This window comes from Ochlerotatus camptorhynchus, unplaced genomic scaffold (assembly GCF_037179485.1).
Source record: "Ochlerotatus camptorhynchus isolate MF236.1 unplaced genomic scaffold, CSIRO-AGI_Acam_v1.1 ptg000211l, whole genome shotgun sequence".
Lineage (NCBI taxonomy): Eukaryota > Metazoa > Arthropoda > Insecta > Diptera > Culicidae > Ochlerotatus > Ochlerotatus camptorhynchus.
In genome coordinates, this window is record NW_027040701.1 from 3,368,390 (window position 1) to 3,389,770 (window position 21,381).

General features: G+C 39.9%; 1 protein-coding gene and 1 pseudogene across 1 annotated transcript in view; one reads left to right on the plus strand and one right to left on the minus strand.

Moving 5' to 3' along the window:
• The window catches only part of wg (wingless), a 63,263-nt gene extending 46,938 nt beyond the window's left edge, over window positions 1–16,325 (plus strand). Inside the window, exons 3-5 of the mRNA XM_065224475.1 lie at window positions 5,713–6,011; window positions 13,120–13,430; window positions 13,506–16,325. Of these exons, the coding sequence (XP_065080547.1) occupies window positions 5,713–6,011; window positions 13,120–13,430; window positions 13,506–13,812 (917 nt within the window). The 3' untranslated portion in view covers window positions 13,813–16,325. The remainder of the gene's footprint in view (window positions 1–5,712; window positions 6,012–13,119; window positions 13,431–13,505) is intronic.
• A 2,715-nt stretch (window positions 16,326–19,040) lies between these two features.
• LOC135703215 (luciferin sulfotransferase-like) lies at window positions 19,041–20,186 on the minus strand (annotated as a pseudogene).
• Window positions 20,187–21,381: the final 1,195 nt, after the last annotated feature.

Consider the following 21,381-nt stretch of genomic DNA (forward strand, 5'->3'; position numbering starts at 1 on the left):
TTTTCAGTCCGATTTCACACCTATCTCACGAAGATGATCCTCAATTATGACTCTTACTGCAAATCAATCATCATAAAGCTTCCCCGGAGTTGGACGAGCGCAGGCAAGAAACGGTATCCTGTTGATTTCTAGTCTCTCTCTCTCTCTCCCTCTCCAAACTTCCGTCTCATCCACCTAGAGGCAAGTTAAGTGTGACGACCAGCCTGGAAAAATCACCCACACTCCTATTATCACAGGAGGACATCTGGGTGCATCTTAATATTCTTTTAGGGAAGTCTTGTCTCGACTCGCCAACCACTTGGTAGCCGAAAACTCTCGCACCTCTTCGCCCCCGTCGTGTGGTGGTGGGCACAATTGAGTTGTCAAATTTTCCGCTCAATATATCAATTATCGTATGGAAGAAAGCGAACGAGGATGGTGAAGGAAGCATCGGTGATTCTCCAGGAAGGATCGAAGGCCGTGCCGGGTTTCCGAATCTGTCTCCTTGGGGAGTTTGGGTAATAAAGATGTTTTTCTGCCAAATTATGACGTTTATTGGACAGCTTGAATCGATCATCGATGCCGGTTCACAGCTCGTCGATGGTTGAGGGCTGTTGCGTGCCCGTGTTCAATTATCGGATCTATAAAGCAATTAGGGCTCATGTTTGGTGCGGTCTCAGCCACAAACAGTCATTATCTTTGTTCCATGTGGCACTCCTTTGTTGGCACTGATAGTGAGCTATTGCCGTAGTTCTTCAGATTCCAGTCCGGGAAGTATGTGTGGAATGTTGTAGAACGGCATGCCCCTGGAGGGATGAGGCCAGACAAATTTGACAATTCATTTGTCTTGTAGTGCTTAGTGGTTCGGTTTGTAAATGCGTCAATCGTTGTACGCCATTAATCTCTGACTAATGAAATCGAGCCTCGGAGTGAGAGCTGATTGATCATTGACAGCGAGAAGTTAACTCTTGTAGAGTTGCTTGAATTTTTAGACGTTCATTTCCAAAGAGAGAGGGGGGGGGGGGGCAGGATTCAGACGAAGAGGTAGCTTACGGATTAATCTTTATTGATGTCATTTGTCACTCGCTGTCCAGCGTCTCTCCCTCTCATTCGCTGCTGTTGAGCCTGTTGAGAAAGTGCTACAACTTGTGATTGATCTCATATTAATTGATTTATTGAGATTTGTCAGCTCGTTTGATGGAATAGAGCCGTGTCGTTTATTTATTTTGGGCATCAGCTAAATGATCACTATATAAGTAAGTCATCGCTCTCGTCGTCCCAGGGGTCCAAACAGGCACCGATCGATCGCGATCGCGATCCAGGCTATGATGAATATGTTATTGGATTAAATCTTCCACCCTTTCCATTCTCCTCCGGATCGATCTTATAATCGCCCGGTTTCAACAGCGGTCCATCCCGGTTCCCATTTTTGGATTCAGACATCAGTAGGTAATTGATACCCTGTCACCCCCTCATTCCCTTCCGCACTCACACCGTAGGAAGTGTGTCTCGGAAAAACGTTAATCCCGCAACCCGATGATGAATAAATTAACTCCGACATCACATTTTGCGAGTTCACACGCCATCGGATCGTGTTCCAGCGCTGTCCGTCAGTTTTGTGACGGTTTGCCCTACATACGCAGCCAGATAGTGATCTCAGCGGATCGCCCCGTACGCATCGTCGTCGTCGTCGTCACCACGTGAGACGAAAGATGAATGAAATCATGAACCCTTTGTCCTCGTCATCGTTGGGAGATATGATCTTTGCCTACCACCAGAGGAGGCAGCACTATTGAAAATGAATCGAAAAAAAAAATCTTCAACAAAACGCCAAAATATTTGTGATCATTTACCATTCATCATGTTAACAAACAGATATCCACATCATCAACAACACGGGGGTAAAATTATGCGCACTTTTTGATTTGTTGTTTTTGCGTGCTTCTGGCAGAGATAATTACCGGTTTTCACGAGACCGTCAGCGTCCATCAGCAGCAAATAATGGGGCGCAGAGATGTAGGATATTTTTTTTTCGGAGCAGAAAGGAAATCCGGTTGTGTGAGGCACCCGAAATATCGAATCAAACAAATGGGCCGGGTTCGGTGCTGCTTATTTTCTGTTAAATAACAATTAGTTTAATGGGTAAATTGAGCTATGGGCGTAACACCGATGGGTTTTTGTTTTCCCCACAGCAGAAAGCGAGCGAGACAGAGAGAATGAGAGGCTTTGATGTCTCTGATGGGTTCATCCCGTTTTCGGCCGGTTGGGAGAGGAAAAAGAAGAGTGACATCACAAAGGACGACCATGATCGGCAGCCAGCAGTGCAATGCTTGAGAAGCAGAGATCTTTTAGGGATGGATGCGTTACGAAGACGAAAAAGGCGAAGGAAGGTGCATTCATTTGCATTTGGGCGTTGCAAATTGCAATTTCGTACAAAAACTAATGAAAATTGCTCATTTTCGTGCTTTTGTTTGCGATGTGTTTCGTATTTCTGGTCTTGCGAATTTACGGCCGCATTGCAACTTTTGCTCGTCTGGCCATTTCGATGATTGACAAATCCATTCACGGTGATTGCGTTCGGGGAATGGTAGAAGCGAGAGATGCAGCCGAATAGATGGAATTTTGCTAGGAAATGATGTAAGAAACCTTCCTGGGTGGGATACTGCATAAGGCAACAGGAACTTTCATTCATAGATGCTATTCGTTGGTGGACAACACATTATTCAAGGGATAGAATTGTCCTTGACACATTTTGCGGTTATTGATCATGTAAAGAATTGAGTTAATCTAATGAATTCAAACATTTTAAATCCGTTGAAATTTGTCATGAATCATTAAATGTATGGTACAAACATTTGGAGCATTTAAACAATAGTGTTTTTTTTTAAAGAGACGATCTAGCTAAGGACTGAAAGTCTCACCCGAAAAAATCCTAGACCGGACTGGGAATCAAACCCAGCTACCTCCAGCATGGTCTTGCTTTGTAGCTGCGCCTTTACCGACTGAGCTAAGGGAGGCCTCAATCTAATGGCGCATTTATTTTAGTGGCACCGGTGGTGTACAAGTAAGCGTGACTATCTCTCATTTCAAAGGGTTAGGGTTCAATCCCAGTCGCGCCATCGGGATTTTCTGAGGCATAAAAAAGGAAAGGAAGTAAGGTCGTTGGTCCCCTGTCCATGCACACTTAGTTGTTTCACAAAGCTTGGCAAAAAAAGTTTTACTGAGATCTCAGCAAAAGTGACATTTGATTTCTGAGTCTCGGATAATGCCTAGCTGAATCTCAGCAAACAAATTAAATGTTTGCTGAGATCTCAGTAAAACTTTTTTTTACCGAGATTTGCACAGCCGAGTTCGGTAGAAAAAACTAAGTGTGTGACTTTTAAAAAAATCTGTACATTCCCTAATGCTTTTAAGTCTATTTTTTTGGACTGAAGCTCATGGAATCCTGAATTTATATAATTAAACATTTACAGATCATTAAACTTGGGCTAAGTCCCAAAACTGTCTTTCAGATCTTTGGATTTGTGTAATGGCCCCAAAATTGGTCTAATGCTTTTAAGTCTATTTTTTTTTGGACTGAAGCTCATGGAATCCTGAATTTATATAATTAAACATTTACAGATCATTAAACTTGGGCTAACTCCCAAAACTGTCTTTCAGATCTCTGAGCTTCTCTGGAGCTAGTTTTCTTGAAAGTTTCTACAATTTTCCTCAAGTTCTGCAGACTTTTCTGATGATTTCTTGACATCTCTTAGGTTTGCTGCATATCTTTGGAGTTATAGAATTTCTTAAAAGTAGCTGCAGTTTCCTTGAAGCTAATGGATGTGCCTTGAATTTGAAGCTAATACGTCCCAAATCCGTCAGAAGTTGCCTCATTATCCCTAAAAATTTCCCCGAAATCCTCGGTATTTCCTTTCATTCCTCGGAATTGTTTCCTAAAATTTTTGTGAACCTTCTTGACGATCTATATTATTTCCTGAAGTTCTCGCTTCTCTTCTGAAGATGTTCCTGGAATTTCCCTGATATTGAAAAAAAAACTGCCCTAAAGATCTCTAAACGTCCTGATGCTTTCTGAATTTCCGTGAATTTCTCGCAACTTCTGTGAATTTTCCGAAATTTTAATTATGTTCTCTGTGTTGATAGTTCCGGTAGAGTACGGCAGTGTGAAAATTGAATAGAAGTTGACAATGAGCGAAGGGCCATTAATGCGACAGTACTAGTTGCCTGTGGATTTGAAGAAAATCTTCAAGGCTCCTCATTAGACTGATGCAAAATTTGAAATTTTTGCTCCACAGTGCTCAAGCGGTTCCAAATCGGGTGTAGATTAGCCTCCCAAGGTTTGAACTGTAACTGTAACAAGGTAAGAAACTGACTGGGCGCAAACCATTTGAAGTTTATATGGAAATTACTATGGGGAAACCAAACTTTTTCTTCCATATTGCACCGTTAAAAATTTCTATAGCTATTCTTATGGAAAATTTTCTCAGCTACAACTTGGTATTTGCTTTCAGCCAAACATCAAATTAAATAGTTATTATTTGTTTAAGATATTTTTTTGATTTACGGTTTAGCGACTTTGCAGTAAAATTAATTGTTTAAAGGAAAGTTTGAACATACTGAGAGGTAAGCACATATCATCGGTAAGAGACGTGTGTGTGTGAGAAAAGATATTGATGACATGATCAAGCAACTGTTTTGTGGGCAATACTGTATTCTGCATTGTGACATAGTAGTCATTATGTTTTAGCTCTATTCTACGCGCCAGAAACACCAATATTGCCTGCTGAGCAGTTGATTGAGCATAATCATAAGAAAATAGTGACTTGAATCATTAATAACTTGATCCTTACATTTTATCGAAAAATAGTTTTCAACAAAGTTGTAGCTGTGAAAATTTACTAGAAGTACAGCTAACAAATTATACAGCAGTGTAATAAGGTTAATTATAAGATAGATATGAATACAAAATTTGGTTTTCCCATAGTAATTTCCATATAAACTTCTAATGGTTTGTGCCAAGTCAGTTTCTTACTAAATGACTTCAAATTTTAGGAGGCTAATCAGGAACCAAATTGGAACCGTTTTAACGCTGTGGAGCGAAAATTTAAAATTTTGCATCAGTCCACTCCTCATCCATTAATGTATGAGTTAGGGAAAGGAGTGTGCGTTTGATAAGTACTGCCGCCTTAAAGCTCTTCCCTCATTTTCAACTTCTATTAAATTTTCACACTGCCGTACTCTAGTGGAACTATCAACTTTATCTAGCTAATAAATTATCACACTAAAGCTTCATGTTGATATTAGATAGCATTTACAACCAACTCTGGAAATCATTATATCATTAAACATTCGGAGGTGAACCAGCCCAGGGCTGAAATTCTCCTTAATAAAGATATATAAAAATAATATATAATTATATCAAAATGAGTGGAAGCAATCCTGAGTTTAAACATTCTCAAGTGCTTTGTATATGAAAGTGACCCATCCAACGTTGACAAAGAAACAACGAAATGGAAAAAAATAACTTCTCGTTAAGTCCGGTTGAACGACTTAGACCATACTTATCCCTAAAGAAAAAAAAAATGAAAAAAGAGCCCATAAGAAGGATTACAAAACGATTTAATCATTCTTTGCTCTAGCACACACGACGCTCCCTGAGGAGTGCTACCACATTGATGATACACTGATGGATTTCCTTTCTTTCTTTCTCTCTCTCTCTCTCTCTCTCTCCAGGATGCCGCGAGACGGCCTTCATCTATGCGATCACCAGTGCAGCGGTGACCCACAGCATAGCCCGGGCGTGCAGCGAGGGATCGATCGAATCCTGCACGTGTGACTACTCGCACCAGAGTAGGGCACCGCAGGCCAGTACGATGGGTGCCGTGGCCGGGGTCCGGGATTGGGAGTGGGGCGGCTGCAGTGACAACATTGGATTCGGATTCAAGTTCTCGCGGGAATTCGTCGATACTGGCGAGCGGGGGCGAACACTCCGCGAGAAGATGAACCTGCACAACAACGAAGCTGGACGGGCGGTAAGTTTCGACTAGAGTGGCACTCCGTGAATTCTACAAAATCCCACCTAAACAGTACTCAAATCCTATCGTGCGTCAAGAGAACACATGCCTTTCCCGTGCGGGTACCACACAAGTAGCAAATCCAATTTATTAACCCGCAGAGCCTCGGGAAGCCGTCCGCCGCACTCAACCGTTGAGAAATCAAATAAATAAAACTTATTTATAACCGTTTCTTCGTGGCTACCACCAAATTGCTGCTCCCGCTGTTGTTATTGACGACGTCGACGACGACGACGACGACGACGATGTTGTGGGGAGCATTGATTCGGCGCAAAACCCATTTCGCCATACTTTTAAAATTTCATTAATAAATGTTTTAATCCCCTTCGCTGTGGGTTCGCGTGAGCCACGAAAGCACGCCTGCTGCTGCGTCTGATGGCTTCCTTGGTGGCACGATGCCGATACGGCGAATGGCAAGGGTAGGGTGGCTCCCATTCCCATTCACTTTCCCAGCGTCCACCACAAAAAAAAAAAAAAACCCGTCTAACAATTTCTCGCAGGAGACCCAAAAGTCCCCATATATTATATGCGCTGACAGCTGATAAAAGACCTAATGAAATCATTTATGAATTTTATTAATTTGTGGTGATTGTAATTAAGTGACATATTAGTCCTGCGGTGGGCGGCGTGGCGCGGGTTCCGGATCGATTGCGATCGCCAAAGCCAAGCAGAAGCCGCGGTCGGTTGGTCGGTCGGTCGGTCGGGGATTAGTGTGAAGTGGTTTCGGTTTCACTGCGCGCCTTGCCGTTGTCGTCTTTCTCCTTCGTTTATTTTTTTTCTTTTATTGATGCTTTTCTTCTGCTACAGAAGAGCAGAAGCAGCAATTAAGGTGAGATTCCTGTGGGAAATCTGTGGGAATCGACGGTGGTTTTCGGAGCGGGGTGTAGAAGGATTAAGCTGCACTGGCCGTGCAGGGGAAAGAATGTGAAATCCTGCCAATTCCGGAGGATGATGATATTTAATTGATTTTTATAGGATTTTATTTGAATTGAAAACGAAATAAATGGCTATTTAATGTGGCCATAAATCTGAGATTTGCTGTGAAGATTGAAGTCGCGCACACATACCCATACGGAAATCGTCCGAACGTCGTCGTACGGCTGTGAGTGCAAGAAGTGTGGGGTGGGACTCTTCTTTGCTTAGTCGATGGTTGGGGAGGAAATGAACTTGTAAACTGTGCAGCATTCCTGTGGTAGTAAATTATTGAAGAGGAGACGGACCCCATGCTGGTTCGTTGATCTGCTTTGGGTAGCCAGTGATGGTCAGGGTTCGTAACCGGGTGATTTCATTGTACATTTTATCTATACAAATTCGTGACAAGTTCATTAGGAATGTTCTTTCTTAGACATAAAACCTTACTACTGGGTTTTGGTCAATGAAGCGTAATTTTGATAGCTTTTAAGCCCACGGTGGCTTGGTATATTGTGTGGAAAATATAACTAAACCCAATGCCTTTGGAAGTTGATACAATTTCTACAGCGAAAAAATCTACACCAACAAGGTTCCACGTCAAATGACGAATCGAACAGACTTGACCTTTTCCGATATGAATGAAATTGTGTTGTTATGGGCAATCATTCACATTTAAGCTAAAATTTGACCAATTTGCAGCTCACAAAAAAAAATCAAAATGGCGTTTTTCATATGTTTGAACTAATTATAACTCGAAAACGTCACTTACAATCAAAATGACGCTTGAGACAAATTTGTTGGAAAATATTCTCTCAACATATGTTCAAATCTAAATCGATCAAAAGTTTTGCCTAATCGCAATTCTCTCAACCGACGCATAGCTTCGTATAGTGATTTCACAGTGAAAATCCTAGGGAACTTGATGTCGCTTAGCTATCGGTTTTTGTTGGCCCTTGTTTCCATTGAAGAAATAATGATTGTGATAAGATTTTTCAAAGTTCAAAGTTCATCATCTCACTTACCTCAGACGATTCAATCAATTTTGAAAATGAAATATCACGTCGAATTTCTCGGGTTGCGACCAATCGTATTAACATTAGTTTGGAGTAAAGATAAACCATTTCTAAAAACAAATCAAACATTATTGTTAGAGATATTATACCAGAAGTGTTCCTCACCAAATATGTGCAGAAACCAACAATTCACAATCTTCTTTGTTCTTGCCGATTTCCATCTTCTTGCACTCGTTTTGTGATGAATTAAAGGCACACAAATTTAAGCCTATAGATCGTTTATTGTTTGCTTATTCATTTTTAGTGGAACAGCTATTGCACGTCTAGTACAATTTTTATGCAAATCATCGTTTATTTATCGCTTAGTTGAAAAATGATTAAGTTTTAATCTATGAATGTATAATGTTATTTTTGAGTGTTCCTTTTTCAGAAAAATATGCACTGTGATAAGAGTCAAATAGTTGAGGGTTTAAAACCCCTTAAACATTATTAAAACTTTAAAAACAAAACAATTACATCTCTTAAATATTTTTTAAATGTGCTTTTTTTTTATCAAAAGCTTTTAAAAATTGCTATCTACTGTAAAATTTTCAAATTGGAAAATATAAAATTAAAAAAAAAAATCATTGAACAGCAACGTTTGGACACATTTTTGAACAATTTGTATAATATATTTCTGGGAATATTTCTTTCTGTGCAACATTTTACAAACAAAAAATTATAATCAATAAGTTAAGTACTTTGACTATATGTTTTAGTATTACTTCTACGTGAAGTCAACGATTTACATAGTTGAAGATGCTAATTTCAAATAACAGACTGTAGTGGTAATTTTTATACGATAGATGGAGTAGATGAAAGCATAGAGTTGATAGTTCCGTTAGAGTACGGCAGTGTGAAGATTGCATATAGATATTAGAATAGCGAGCTAAGGACAACTTTTAAGGAAGGTACAAATCGGTTTTTTCATCTCTCTTTACCAAACTCCTCCTTTGGAGAGGGATGGTGAGGGGTGACAGGAGCACATATCGTGGTAGGGGTAAACAATAGTTGCACTTTCCAAAACCTACGACTGGATTCCTTCCTTCAAATAACAACTGAAGTGCGGTAAAAATCGGTAGAACTGTTTCAAACACACAGTTGGTACTTGAGCGGGTCGGTTTTAATCTCTTTTTGCCAGTGGTGGCGAGGGCGGACACCCCTCACCATCCCTCTCCAAAGGGGGAGTTTGGTAAAGAGAGATGAAAAAACCGATTTGTACCTTCCTTAAAAGTTGTCCTTAGCTCGCTATTCTAATATCTATATGCAATCTTCACACTGCCGTACTCTAACGGAACTATCAACTCTATGCTTTCATCTACTCCATCTATCGTATAAAAATTACCACTACAGTCTGTTATTTGAAATTAGCATCTTCAACAATAAGTTAAATTAATTTGGATTGATAATTTTTAGATGTGTTCTTCTTCTTCCTTGCATTTCAAGCTTATTGCGTATGGCATTTTAGCTTATTACGTGCTCTCAGCTTAGTGTTTAAGATGCACTTCCACAGTTATTAATTCAGAGCTTTCGATGCCTGTACCATTTTTGCATTAGTATAATTGTGTGGCAAGTCCAATCATACTTCTATGCCTAGGGAAGTCGTGAAATTTTCCAACCCGAAAAATTCCTAGACCGGACCGGGAATCGAACCCAGCCAGGTGTCCAACTTAAAATTTTCTCAGAAAATAAAATTTTGCGTAAAAAAATATTTTTAAAAAATTGAAGGGGGTCCCTTTAGTGTTATTTATGTTTTATTCTTTGTTTTGGAGTTTCCCCAAAAATGATTTAAACTTTTTTACCATGTATATTTTTCTTGAAAAGCAATTATTTTTTTCCTATATATTCGTCGCAGATGACACTTTGATTAGAATTGACGTTTCAGAGATATGATTTGTTAAAAAATATGTAATACTCCATTTTGAAGTTTTTTGCGAGATTCAAATGGTCGAACACAGACAAACAGACATACCACATTGAATATTGCTCATTGTAAAACATCGTCACTAAAACATTGCCGCTATCTGTTGAGTACACTGTGGTGGTTAGTACGGTAAACAGATGGCAGTAGTGTGTAAACGTCAAACGCATGGGAATTTACTATGCGCGCCACAGGTGACAGTACTACCAACTGAGATACTTTCAAATTGACCGTTAAATGCTTGTTCGATGAACAACTTATGATTGTTATGTCGGTTTGTCTGTGGTCGAAAGTTTGTTCAAATATGACCATAACAAACAGTTATGCAAAGTTTCTTGCAAATCGGAGAATGTCGAGTCTGAAATTAATTTTGTTTTTGATATTTGGCCTGAAAATGCTCTATTTTGCAAAATGGCGAATGAGAACGACCCAAATTTTAGTTTAGTTCACTCATAATCACCAAAAGTGCAGGAACTCAGCGATGAGTAAAATTTGTCTCATGGTTTCCTGTGGAAAACCTAAAAAATCTGCCGGAAAATGAGGAAATTGACGAAAATTTTATTAAGTCTCAGAGTAGTACCAATAGACTGAGTGAATCCAATCTTTACTTTTCTCAAATTCGGGAATTTTTCCCTGGAAAATCCTAGAAAACCCTGGGAAAACATGAGGCAAATTTACTCATCGCTGAGTTCCTGCACTTTTGGCGATTATGAGTGAACTAAACTCAAATTTGGGTCGTTCTCATTCGCCGTGTGAGCAATTAATGGACTAGTTGCTCATGTCACCGTCAACTCAACGATCGCGATGAGGCACGGGTAGGGGAGGTGCCATTTCAATTTTAAAATATCGGTAAAGGGTGAAATTGATCATCCCCTCAAATGGCTTCCCAGTGAATTTCTAGTAATTGTTCTTGTGAAATGTGATTTCCCTGAATCCGATACGGATGCTAAGACCCTTGTGTGAAAAGTATTTTCAGCAGAAACACCATAACAAGATGTCTTTAATACAGAGTAGCGCCTCAATGTAGGCAATTTCATTCATTACCACTGGTATTTTGTGGAAAACCCTGGATTTCATGATTTGAATGAATTCTTCCGTAATTTATTAAATAATTCGCATTCATTGACACTTTGTTTAGTAAAAAAAACTGCTATTTGAATGGTAATGACATCAATCGTTGCACATCTACGAAGAGAACATGTGATTGAATTGATTTTCTCATTTCATTCAACTGATTCATGTGTCAAATGGACCGCTTACATATGTCGGTCCCAGGAAACAGAAATTTACACGACTTTTTCGTAGTGTGTACTATACTGCCCTTAAAAGCATAACAGTCCTATATGGGTTTTTGTCAGAATTGAGTTATCGACTCGAATCGATTGTAAACTACCGGCAGTTCACACTGTGCACTAAAATGTATACTCTTTGTTCAGTAAATATCGTGAAAAATACCAAAACTAGACCATTCTATGCCTTAAAACCTAACCTATTAAAAGCCATGAAAACATCCAAAATTGTTACTTGGACGGAGTTCTCGAACCAACCTTGGAGTTCTTGATATTCTCATAAAGTTTTTGGGACTGCCCCGAAATGAATGGAATTATTATAAAAATCTATACATTTCCCCGAAAATTTCTGGACTTGTGTAACGATTCCAAAATATGTTTAATGTATTAAGGCAGACTTTTCTGATGTTTCCTTGGCATCTCTTAAGTTTCTGGATATCTTTGAAGTCATAGAAATTCTTAAAAGTAACTGTAGTTTCCTTGAAGCTAATGGATCTACCTTGAAGTTGAAGCTGATACGTCCAAAATCCGACAGAAGTTCCCTCAGTATCCCGAAAAACTTCCCCGAAATCCTCGGTATTTCCTTTCATGCCTCGGAATTGCTTCTTACAATTTTTGTGGTATTTACCTCATTTAAAAAGACAAACACCTTAAAGATCTTTACACTTCCTGACACTCAGGCTTGATGGAACCTCGCTCGCGAGTTTGAAATGAGCCGAGCGTAGCATTTTTCTGAGGAGTAAAATGCCTACTACCAAATCATTCCACTGAGCTTCAGAGCTTGTGAGCGAAGGGGGATAAAATGAGAGTGAGGTTTGCTGCTATTCATGCTCATGTTTTCTATCACACGCTCTTACTCTCACTCTGGGTGAACTCTGAGCTTCTTGCGTCGAACAAAAAAATCACCCGGAGTCTTGAAAAGCGCACCTCACGTCAAATCATCCTCATGCTGAAGTTCACTCTCCCTCTCTCTCGAGGAGTTTTTGTTTACTTCTTCCATATTCCTGCCGCCACTCACTCAAAGTGAGGGCTGACTAAACTCCCAGGACAAGAGTGTTTTAAAACCTCCAGTGAGTTTGAGAAGTGTCAGCAAGCCTGCTGACACTTTCTGAATTTCCGTGAATTTCTCGCAACTTCTGTGATACCAAAACTACACACCACGAAAATGTCATGTAAATTTCGGTTTCCTGAGACCGACACAAAACATAAGAATCAGTTGAAAAAATCAATTCAATCAAACGATCTCTTCGTCCACTTGCGTATGTTTCGGTTTGAGAACACTTAATTTTACATGAAATGATGGTTTACGTTCCATGATTTACGTCCAATATGGATTACGTCTCGTGTGTTTCTAAGTGTGTAGGTTGTCCCATCCACAAGAGCTGTCCAATACATTTTCAACAGTGTATTTTTCGACTAGCTGTTTTTCCATATGGGACTGATATGCTTTTATGGGCAGTCTACGTGTCATAACGGGGCTTATCGGATGTCACTTCACGGTGAAAACTTGTCACTTGTCGTCACGGTGAAGTGATTCCCATTTGATTTGTACGGCAATCGCGACTCTTATTCTGAGTATCACTTTCTTATCACCGTGTAGTGATACCCGTAATAAGGCCCAACAAAATTTGCAAGTGCTACGCGAAGTTAGAAAAAATATAAATATCTGCAAAAAATAGTATCAGATTATCGGATTTGTCCAAATTGAAATATCTTCAAAATTATTGCAATTACCCTCATCCTGACGGCTCACCGCTCTACCCAACTCCACGATTAAGATCACCGCACGATCGTAAATTATCTTCCGACGATTTATGATATCAATTCCGTTCTCTTGGTTTCAACGTTCCCTCTCTCTTTCTCTCTCTGTGTCTTTCTTTCTGAACATGCAGCACGTCCAGTCGGAGATGCGCCAGGAGTGCAAGTGCCACGGGATGTCCGGCTCGTGTACGGTCAAGACCTGCTGGATGCGGTTGCCGAGCTTCCGAGTGGTGGGTGATCTGCTGAAGGATCGCTTCGACGGCGCCTCCCGGGTCATGGTGAGCAACAGTTTGCGGACCAGTGTGAACGAGGCTACCCTATCGAACCGCGCCAATCCAAACGGGTTGAAGAGCCAGAACCAGGTCGGTGGCCCCGGTGGACCGAACAGCGTATCGAGCAATTCGATTCACGCCAGGAGCCATCAGCAGAAGAAGATCAATCGGTGAGTTTTGACCGCGTTTATTTTTTGGCGTGGTTCTAATGTGAATTTTGCTTTTTGTTTTCTTCTCCGTTGCAGATACAATTTTCAGCTGAAGCCGCATAATCCGGACCACAAACCGCCGGGTACGAAGGATCTGGTCTATCTGGAACCATCGCCGGGGTTCTGCGATCGGAACCCGCGGCTGGGGATCCAAGGAACGCACGGTCGCCAGTGCAACGATACCTCGATAGGGGTCGACGGATGTGATCTGATGTGCTGCGGTCGAGGCTACCGGACGCAGGAGGTCATTGTGGTGGAACGGTGCGCCTGTACCTTCCACTGGTGCTGCGAGGTAAAGTGTAAACTGTGTCGGACCAAGAAGATTATTCACACATGCCTGTGAGTTTCACCCTCGGAGAGACTAGTCGAGTCATGAGGCAAAAACTCCGAGAACGGTGTGTTTCGCGTCCACGTTTGTCCATACGTTTTTCTGTTTCGTCCGTTTCTCTCCCTTGGCGTTGATCTCTGAATCATAATCTTGCGACAGTTTCGACCCATGCAGAGGGGGTATGGGGTTGGGGGAGGTGGACGTGGGTCAGTCGCGCGACAGTCGCAGAGTGCTGGTCATCCCCGTGAACGTGCGGTGGGAACCAAAGTCGAACCTCGGCTGCCGGCCCGTCACGAGAGACGCAGAGTGGCACAAGAGAAAAACGAGAACATCTCCTTATCTTAAATATTCGACTTTTGTTTTAAGTTATAATGGATGACATTTTGTGCTTCCTTGCGAGAGCGTTCGTTTTTTTTTTATGGTGGCATTCTTGCTCTCTTGGGAGTAGCTGAAAAAGTTTAAGATAAAAACCGAACCGAGATTAAGATTCCGGAATCAATCCGAAGGGGGTGGCCGCAGACGGACAGACGGAGAAAAAATTTGTAAATATTTTAACCTTTTTCTTTATAAATATTATTTAATTAACTAAATTGACGACCAAAAAATATTATATATTTTTTCGCTTGGTACTTTTTTCTTTGGTTATTTTTTTGTGTTTGTGAAGGAAAAATAATTGTAAGAAGAAAGTTTCCCCTTCCTTGCTTTCGACCTTGTCCCCCAATCCTAAGGAAGTGTATCATTCATATTAAGTATTTATTTACTCGGAAAGCGACTAGAATGGTGGTGAAGCGAAATACAAAAATGCGAAAAACTGATTCAGTATTAAATGTTCTATTTAATCCTTTGATGGAGTGTAGCAACTAAGACTAAGAACCTGAACGCATATTGACCTTGTAGCTTTGTAAGCGAAAACGAGATCCCAGTTATTTTAACGAATGCTAAGTTTGTTTTGTTTAGATAAGCCGTGTACAGAAAGCGAGAGAAAGAGAAACGAATTTTACTAAGTTATGCATATAGATATATTTTTTTTTGTATTAGTTTATAACCGAACGAAAAATTGTAACAGACTAACAATCAAACGAAAGACTGATAGAAATTAAAACGATTTTGCCTAGAGAGAAAGCGAGAAAGAACGGTAGCTTTGTTTTCCAAATTTACAGCTGTTTAGTAGGAATATCAGTGCAGGCACTATTTTGCAGAAAAAATAATTATCTGACAACCAATTTTGAAACCGGTCTCGATGTTGAAGAGAGGACATCTTTGAAAACGCATCACTGGAATCTGATGGGGAGGATGATCCTGCTAGAATCGCTTCTTGTTAGAGGACGAACACTCAACTGAATCTTGTGGGAGATTGGTTTGACAGCCCCTTTGACCGGATATCATGATTTTCTATCTCATTCGCACATTTAAACACACTGGGTAAAGTCCAAACGGTTCTCATTACTCACCATCTTGATGGGACTATCCTCTTCACTGGATCCGAATACCATCTCAGGATCCGGAGGATAGATACGGTTGGATTTTAGCCTTAATTGATCTCTGACAAAGTGTTTGAACTTCTTTCCTACAACTCATAATTGATTCCCTTCGAACTTTTCAAGAACGCGATTCAAGCGAGAACATCATTTTTCAAAAATCTCGGTGAAATGCTTCCAAAAAGTCCTCCCTTCAACGCCACCATGTTCCAAAATTTCTAAATTGTACCAACTTTCCCAGTTTCATCATTCTGTGACAGACAGAATCACCTGTTTTTTGTTTATTGATCCTAATCGATTAAGGTTATCTTCTTCATGAGTTTGTTCTCCTTAACGCCAACGGAAATCAGAACAAAATAGAACAATCAAAACAATCTTTAATTGTAAATATAGCCACGTAAGCAAAGTTCTTCCTAATTAGTCTTACTTTAACCCATTACCTGTGCTTGATCGATAGTAACTTATTAACTCCTTCTTCAATCTCACCTTCAACAACTTGGCAGTGCTCATAGCAGCGTAAGATTTATGCAGTTTCATTTCAAATCGATGTACATAGGAACCACTGCTGCAGCTCTTGTATTGGTAGTAGACAAGTGATAATATTGTTTTAAAAATCGATCCGATTTAAACTTAATCCTTTTAGCAATGCAATCAACTCCATCTGTGTATGTGTTTGTGTACCCTACTTTTAATGCTACTACAGTTTAGTTCAGCGTAAGAACGAAACACACAGAACAATTATAGGCTCCCTACTTAGTTAGCTACTTAAGAATGGATGTTTGTCTCCCACACATATTATTCATTACACCTACACTTAGATAGAGAAACGTATATGGATGTTCAGTTTGTGCATGTATGAGTGAGAAATGATTCAATGAGAATATGTGAATGAAAGTAGAACTTATGTATCAAACAACAAAAACAACAACAAGTAACGCAACGAAAAATTAACACGCTTTTTGTATTTTTTACATATTATAAATCAATGTTGATGCAAAAAATTGGTGAAAACAGATTCGAAAAATAAAAAATGAGAATTTTTCATGACAATCAACGATACTATTGTGGTGTTTTATGTTATTTTTATTACTATCCGAATTGATCCTTGCTAGGGGAGGGCGTCCGTGAAAGGTCAGTAATTTACGATTATGAGAAAACAATCTACCGTTGGTCTATGGATTGTGCACATCCATAAAAAATCCAATTATTAATTTGTTTTTTCTAGATTAATGTGCCATTTATACCATCCACATAAATGGATATTTTTAGTTCCTGATGAGAAAATCGTCAAAAAAGTCCTCCATCTTAATTAATTCATGAGCATGAGCATGAGCATCATTGACCGCCTGTAGGCGCAACTCCGTTATTGCTAGATCAGCTGCACTTACACAGACAACCAATAGACGTTGCTTGGGACTAGCATTCATCCTCAATGTGTAAATATTGGCGATCTAAAATTGGTCAAGAAAGGAATGGACGTAATGTTGACATAATACTCCTCAAGAAATCACTGGGGTGTAGGATAAAAGGGTTGGGATTGCAGCAGGATTCGTTTTGGTAAACGATATGCTGAATTGATGTTCTTACGATTCAATAACGCGAAGGAGCTTGGGTTTGAACCCATGGTCTTCTGTTCAGTAAGCAAAATTGGTCACCACTAGGCCACCGAGTACCTTATATCACAACACAACTACGATCAAGTTGCCGTTCAATTTGTTTTACTATGTTTTGATCCCGGCGGTGACCTCACTCACGAAGACAAGAAGAATTTGATATGGATTTGCAATAAATACGTCTTTCCTATAATTCAAATATTACTTCTTTTACGTACCCGTCCTTTTTTTCATTACGGTCAATAGTGGAAGGTGCTTGGGTTCTAACCCAGGATCTTCTGCTCAATAAGCATAAACGGCCGCTCTACAGTCACAGTGCCCCTTACATCACAACAAGCTACGACCGACAATCGTTCATTATTTGTTACAAAAAGCTATTACAATGAAACGAAATCCCCGAAAGTAGTTAACAATGGCTTCCGAACCAGATCAGGCTTACGTCACATTTGTCTAAATATACGTATTACTTTTCCGAACCTTTCCACCGGTTTCTATTATTAACGATTTTCTACAATATAGGCCTGGATAGATCAACTCAGTAATGTAACGAGGCTTGGGTTTTAACCCATGATCTTTCACTCAATAGGCAAAAACGGTTGCTCTATAGCCATCATCCCCTTAAATTACCACAATCTACGATCTACTGCACAAAAAGCTATTCAAATGAAACGACGTCCTGGAAAGCAGGCTACAATGTCATCCAAACTAGATCACGGATACACCCTTTCCGAAATTCATGGTTTAATCAATTCAACTTTTTCTCTCGGAACCCAACGATGGCAGTTTATTCTGTTGTGGGAGAGCTTGGAGTTAAACCCATGATTTTGCCATATGCTCATTAAGCAAAAACGAACCCCGAGCATCTAAAACCACAAAACACCACGACAAAATATGATTAAGTTTTCGCTTGGTATGCAATGAACAACAGACATTCGTGATAAATAATTCATATAGTTTCAGCGGTTGATGGTTAATTTTAAATATACGGATGGTACTGCCTACGGCAACTACAACGGTGTATATGACGGCGCCTAGGATGACGACAACAGCGAATTTGGAACTTACCATTTGTTCACCACAGCTTTTGGGTCTTCAATGCAAATCGGAGGAGAACTTGAGAACAGGAGGTTGTAATCCACCATAAAAACTTGATCCATCCTAGTATGCATACTGCAATAATAGAAAGGTCAGGCAATGATGTTTGATATTAACCTGAGCAAAGCCTAGCATCAAAATCGAAATCAAATTTGGATATCAACATCAAACATAAATCATAATTCGATTCTAGTTGCTGTACATTTGTTTTTTTTTTCTTTTTGGTTTGTTTTCCATCGATCTTGTTTTCCGTGCTGTGCACCAATGCTACCGACGTGCCGGGAAGCAGGTCCCACACCTGGACCCTACCTATCGACCCATCAGCTCATGAACCGGGGACCAACGGCTTTACTTCCCATCCGAAGGAAGGCGTGATCAGAGATGTTATGCCTCAGAACATCCCGGCGGCGCCGACTGGGATTGAACCCTGGCCTGCTGGGGTGAGAGGTAATCACGCTTATCACTATACCACCAGCGCCGCTTGCTGTACATTTGCTCTTCAAAAATATGTTGTAGCAGTTTTGTTTTCATTGCCGTAGCAGAATATCATATCTCAGTTGGTTCTCACTGATAGCAGTTTTCAGTTGAATCTCACTGATAGCAGAATTCGTTTTCAATGTAATGTCACAGGAAGATGTTTTAGTTTTCAATGTTTATATGTTAACCGTTAAAACGACCAAAACGATTGTAACCTGAGTTATCGCTATCAGTGACATCAAACATCAAGTTTTCAATTTTATCTTAGACTTGCTTTGCTCCGAAAGACTTCCCAACTAACCCATCAAAGTTAAAAGTTCACTTGTTGAATTTACCGATGGTTGTTTTAAATGTTTTGATCTGTGTCTAGTACGGTATTTTATTCATATTTGTTTGATTTTAAGCCAAGTTATTTATTTATGAGCAGCAATACGGAATGTGTCCTTTTATTCAACACGTCTTCAGTGTCTTCATTTTGCTTGTGATCTCAAACATGTAGGCCCTGTTTTGCTGAACACCTCAGGATTGTGTCCCAAGATCTCTATACAGTGTATTATTTCATTTCAGTCCAACAGAATCCTTACAGTAACAACTGTAAGTCATCTTCGGCAGCCACCTTTTCCCTAGTCCATTCATCGATTTGCTTCACCAGCTCCTCCGAGAGTTCACGCTTCCAGCCATCGGCCTCTCCTTTCCTGATCAACCTAAAAATACACATCTTTTAAACAGAACCGAAGCTGTACAAGAGTTTACTCACATCGTGTTCATCGAAGGATTATTTTTCATCGATTGAAATGACAGATGCTGACATAGTTTCTCAACCTGATCCTCACTGTAACTTTTACCGAAAAATGAACATACCTGGCAGATGACCAGTTTGAGATCCTGTAGGAAGCATATAGTTTATACGATTCTTTCACTTAATATTCAAATAAATCACCTTCTTCATATCCTCATAACTGATCAGCAGAACGTTATCCAGGTGGTTCAAAGCGTTAAACTCGAGCACGTGTTGGTGATACGGAGTATAAGATATGAGATTCTTAGTGAACAATTGAACTGCTCCATTGTTCCATGGTATCTCGAAAGTGCCTGTTGGTGATGGAAGAAAGACACGGCCACGGATTTGACATTTCGATACACGTAGATGATCTTTGGCTTCACGGTCCACATCGTATCCGGTAGAAGCGATGCTGGGATGTGCGTTTTGATGAATCTTGGATTCGACATCTTCTCAACAGCCATCACACTGTCGATTTCATCGCTGAAGAGACTATATCTGTAATTAACCCTGTATGAATTAATACTTACGCATTTTATTCAGCTTTCTTAATTTTACTCCAGAAACCGAAACCGCTTGCGGAGCTTAATATCACGTGCCAAGTCGTAGTTCAAATGGTTACAGATCAACCAAACCATTTCTGCCGTCCATGTTGTTCCACTTTTCGGGTAAGAAACAACCCACACGTCATCCTTTCGCACTTGCAGGTCTTTTATGCGTTGACCTAGATTTTGATAGCTTGATGCATGAAACAAACTTTATCTATAGCTAAAGTTTGTTAATGAATTAATATTCATGAATCTTACCGCCTTACCATAAAATATGGAACAGGTTCCTTGAGTGAACCTCGGAAGGGTACATTTGAATAAGTTTTGGTTCTGACGAGTACATGATCTTGTGCGGTTTGTGTTTCACGAACCAGTTGGTAGGCTGGATCGGAAACATTACTATATTCAAGCTCCATTGCGTTACGACGTATCGGTTGATACTGAGTGTAGCGATTCAACGAAACCAACTATTACGATGTGATTCTACTGTTCTTGTACTAGCTGAGAGAGTATGAGTATGGCACTCATTGAGATAACATACATCTGGTACTAGCGAAGTAGTCGAATTGTGAGGAGATTAGTGATGATGACCATGATAGTTCGGTGACTCGAGCACAACATAAGTCATTATTGCTTTATTATCGTTAAATGACGGTGCAATTATGTATAATATTGACCTCGTTTGGATCGAGTGAAGATAGTTTCTTATCACACTTTAGTGGCTTTGAATTATCTATCTCTATGTCGGTATGTATTGATTCTATCTATTTATATAAAAATGAATTTCTGTCTGTCTGACCCTTATAGACTCGGAAACTACTGAACCGAACGGCGTGAAAATTGGCATGGGGGAGTTTTTGGGGCAGGAAAAGGTTCTTATGATTGTTCGAGACCCCTTCCCCTCTGAAAAGGGGGGCTCCCATACAAATGAAACATAAATTTCTGCATAACTCGAGAACTAATCAAGCAAATGGAACCAAATTTGGCATGTGGAGGTCATAGGGGGTAGCCCCTTAGATAAGAGGGGGGGGGAGGCTACGTACAATATAGCATGCTTTTTTTTAATTGACGCATAAACTCAAGCTAATATTGAATTCCGAGCAAGGCCGGGCACACTCAGCTAGTGGTTCATAAATAATGAGAAATCCATAGAAACTCTAGAAATATTAATGAGGAATAGCTTTCTGATGTTATGATAAAAATCGTGAGATAGAATCTACAGGTTTCCAGGAAATAAGACTAGGAATTTCCTGGAAAATCTACTCTTGGCTTATCAGTCAAATCTTTGTTCGTCTTAACACTTAATAATTTGTTGCCTTTTACAGTGGAAACTGCTTTTTTGTAACTTCCAAAGCTGATTCAAAAAATTATGATTCAAATTATCAAATAGTTTGACCACTACCTTTTAGGAAAAAAAAAATGGAGTTATTAATCCTATATTAAATTCTTATTGAGTAATATCTTGATTGATCAACAAGGACGTAAAAAATCACTGGTCTGGACCTTTCCTGGGTCATTAACTGACGTTGGACGGTTGCGATCCTGAATCATCTCGTCAACTTACTCATACTGGCAAAACAAATGGTTCATTG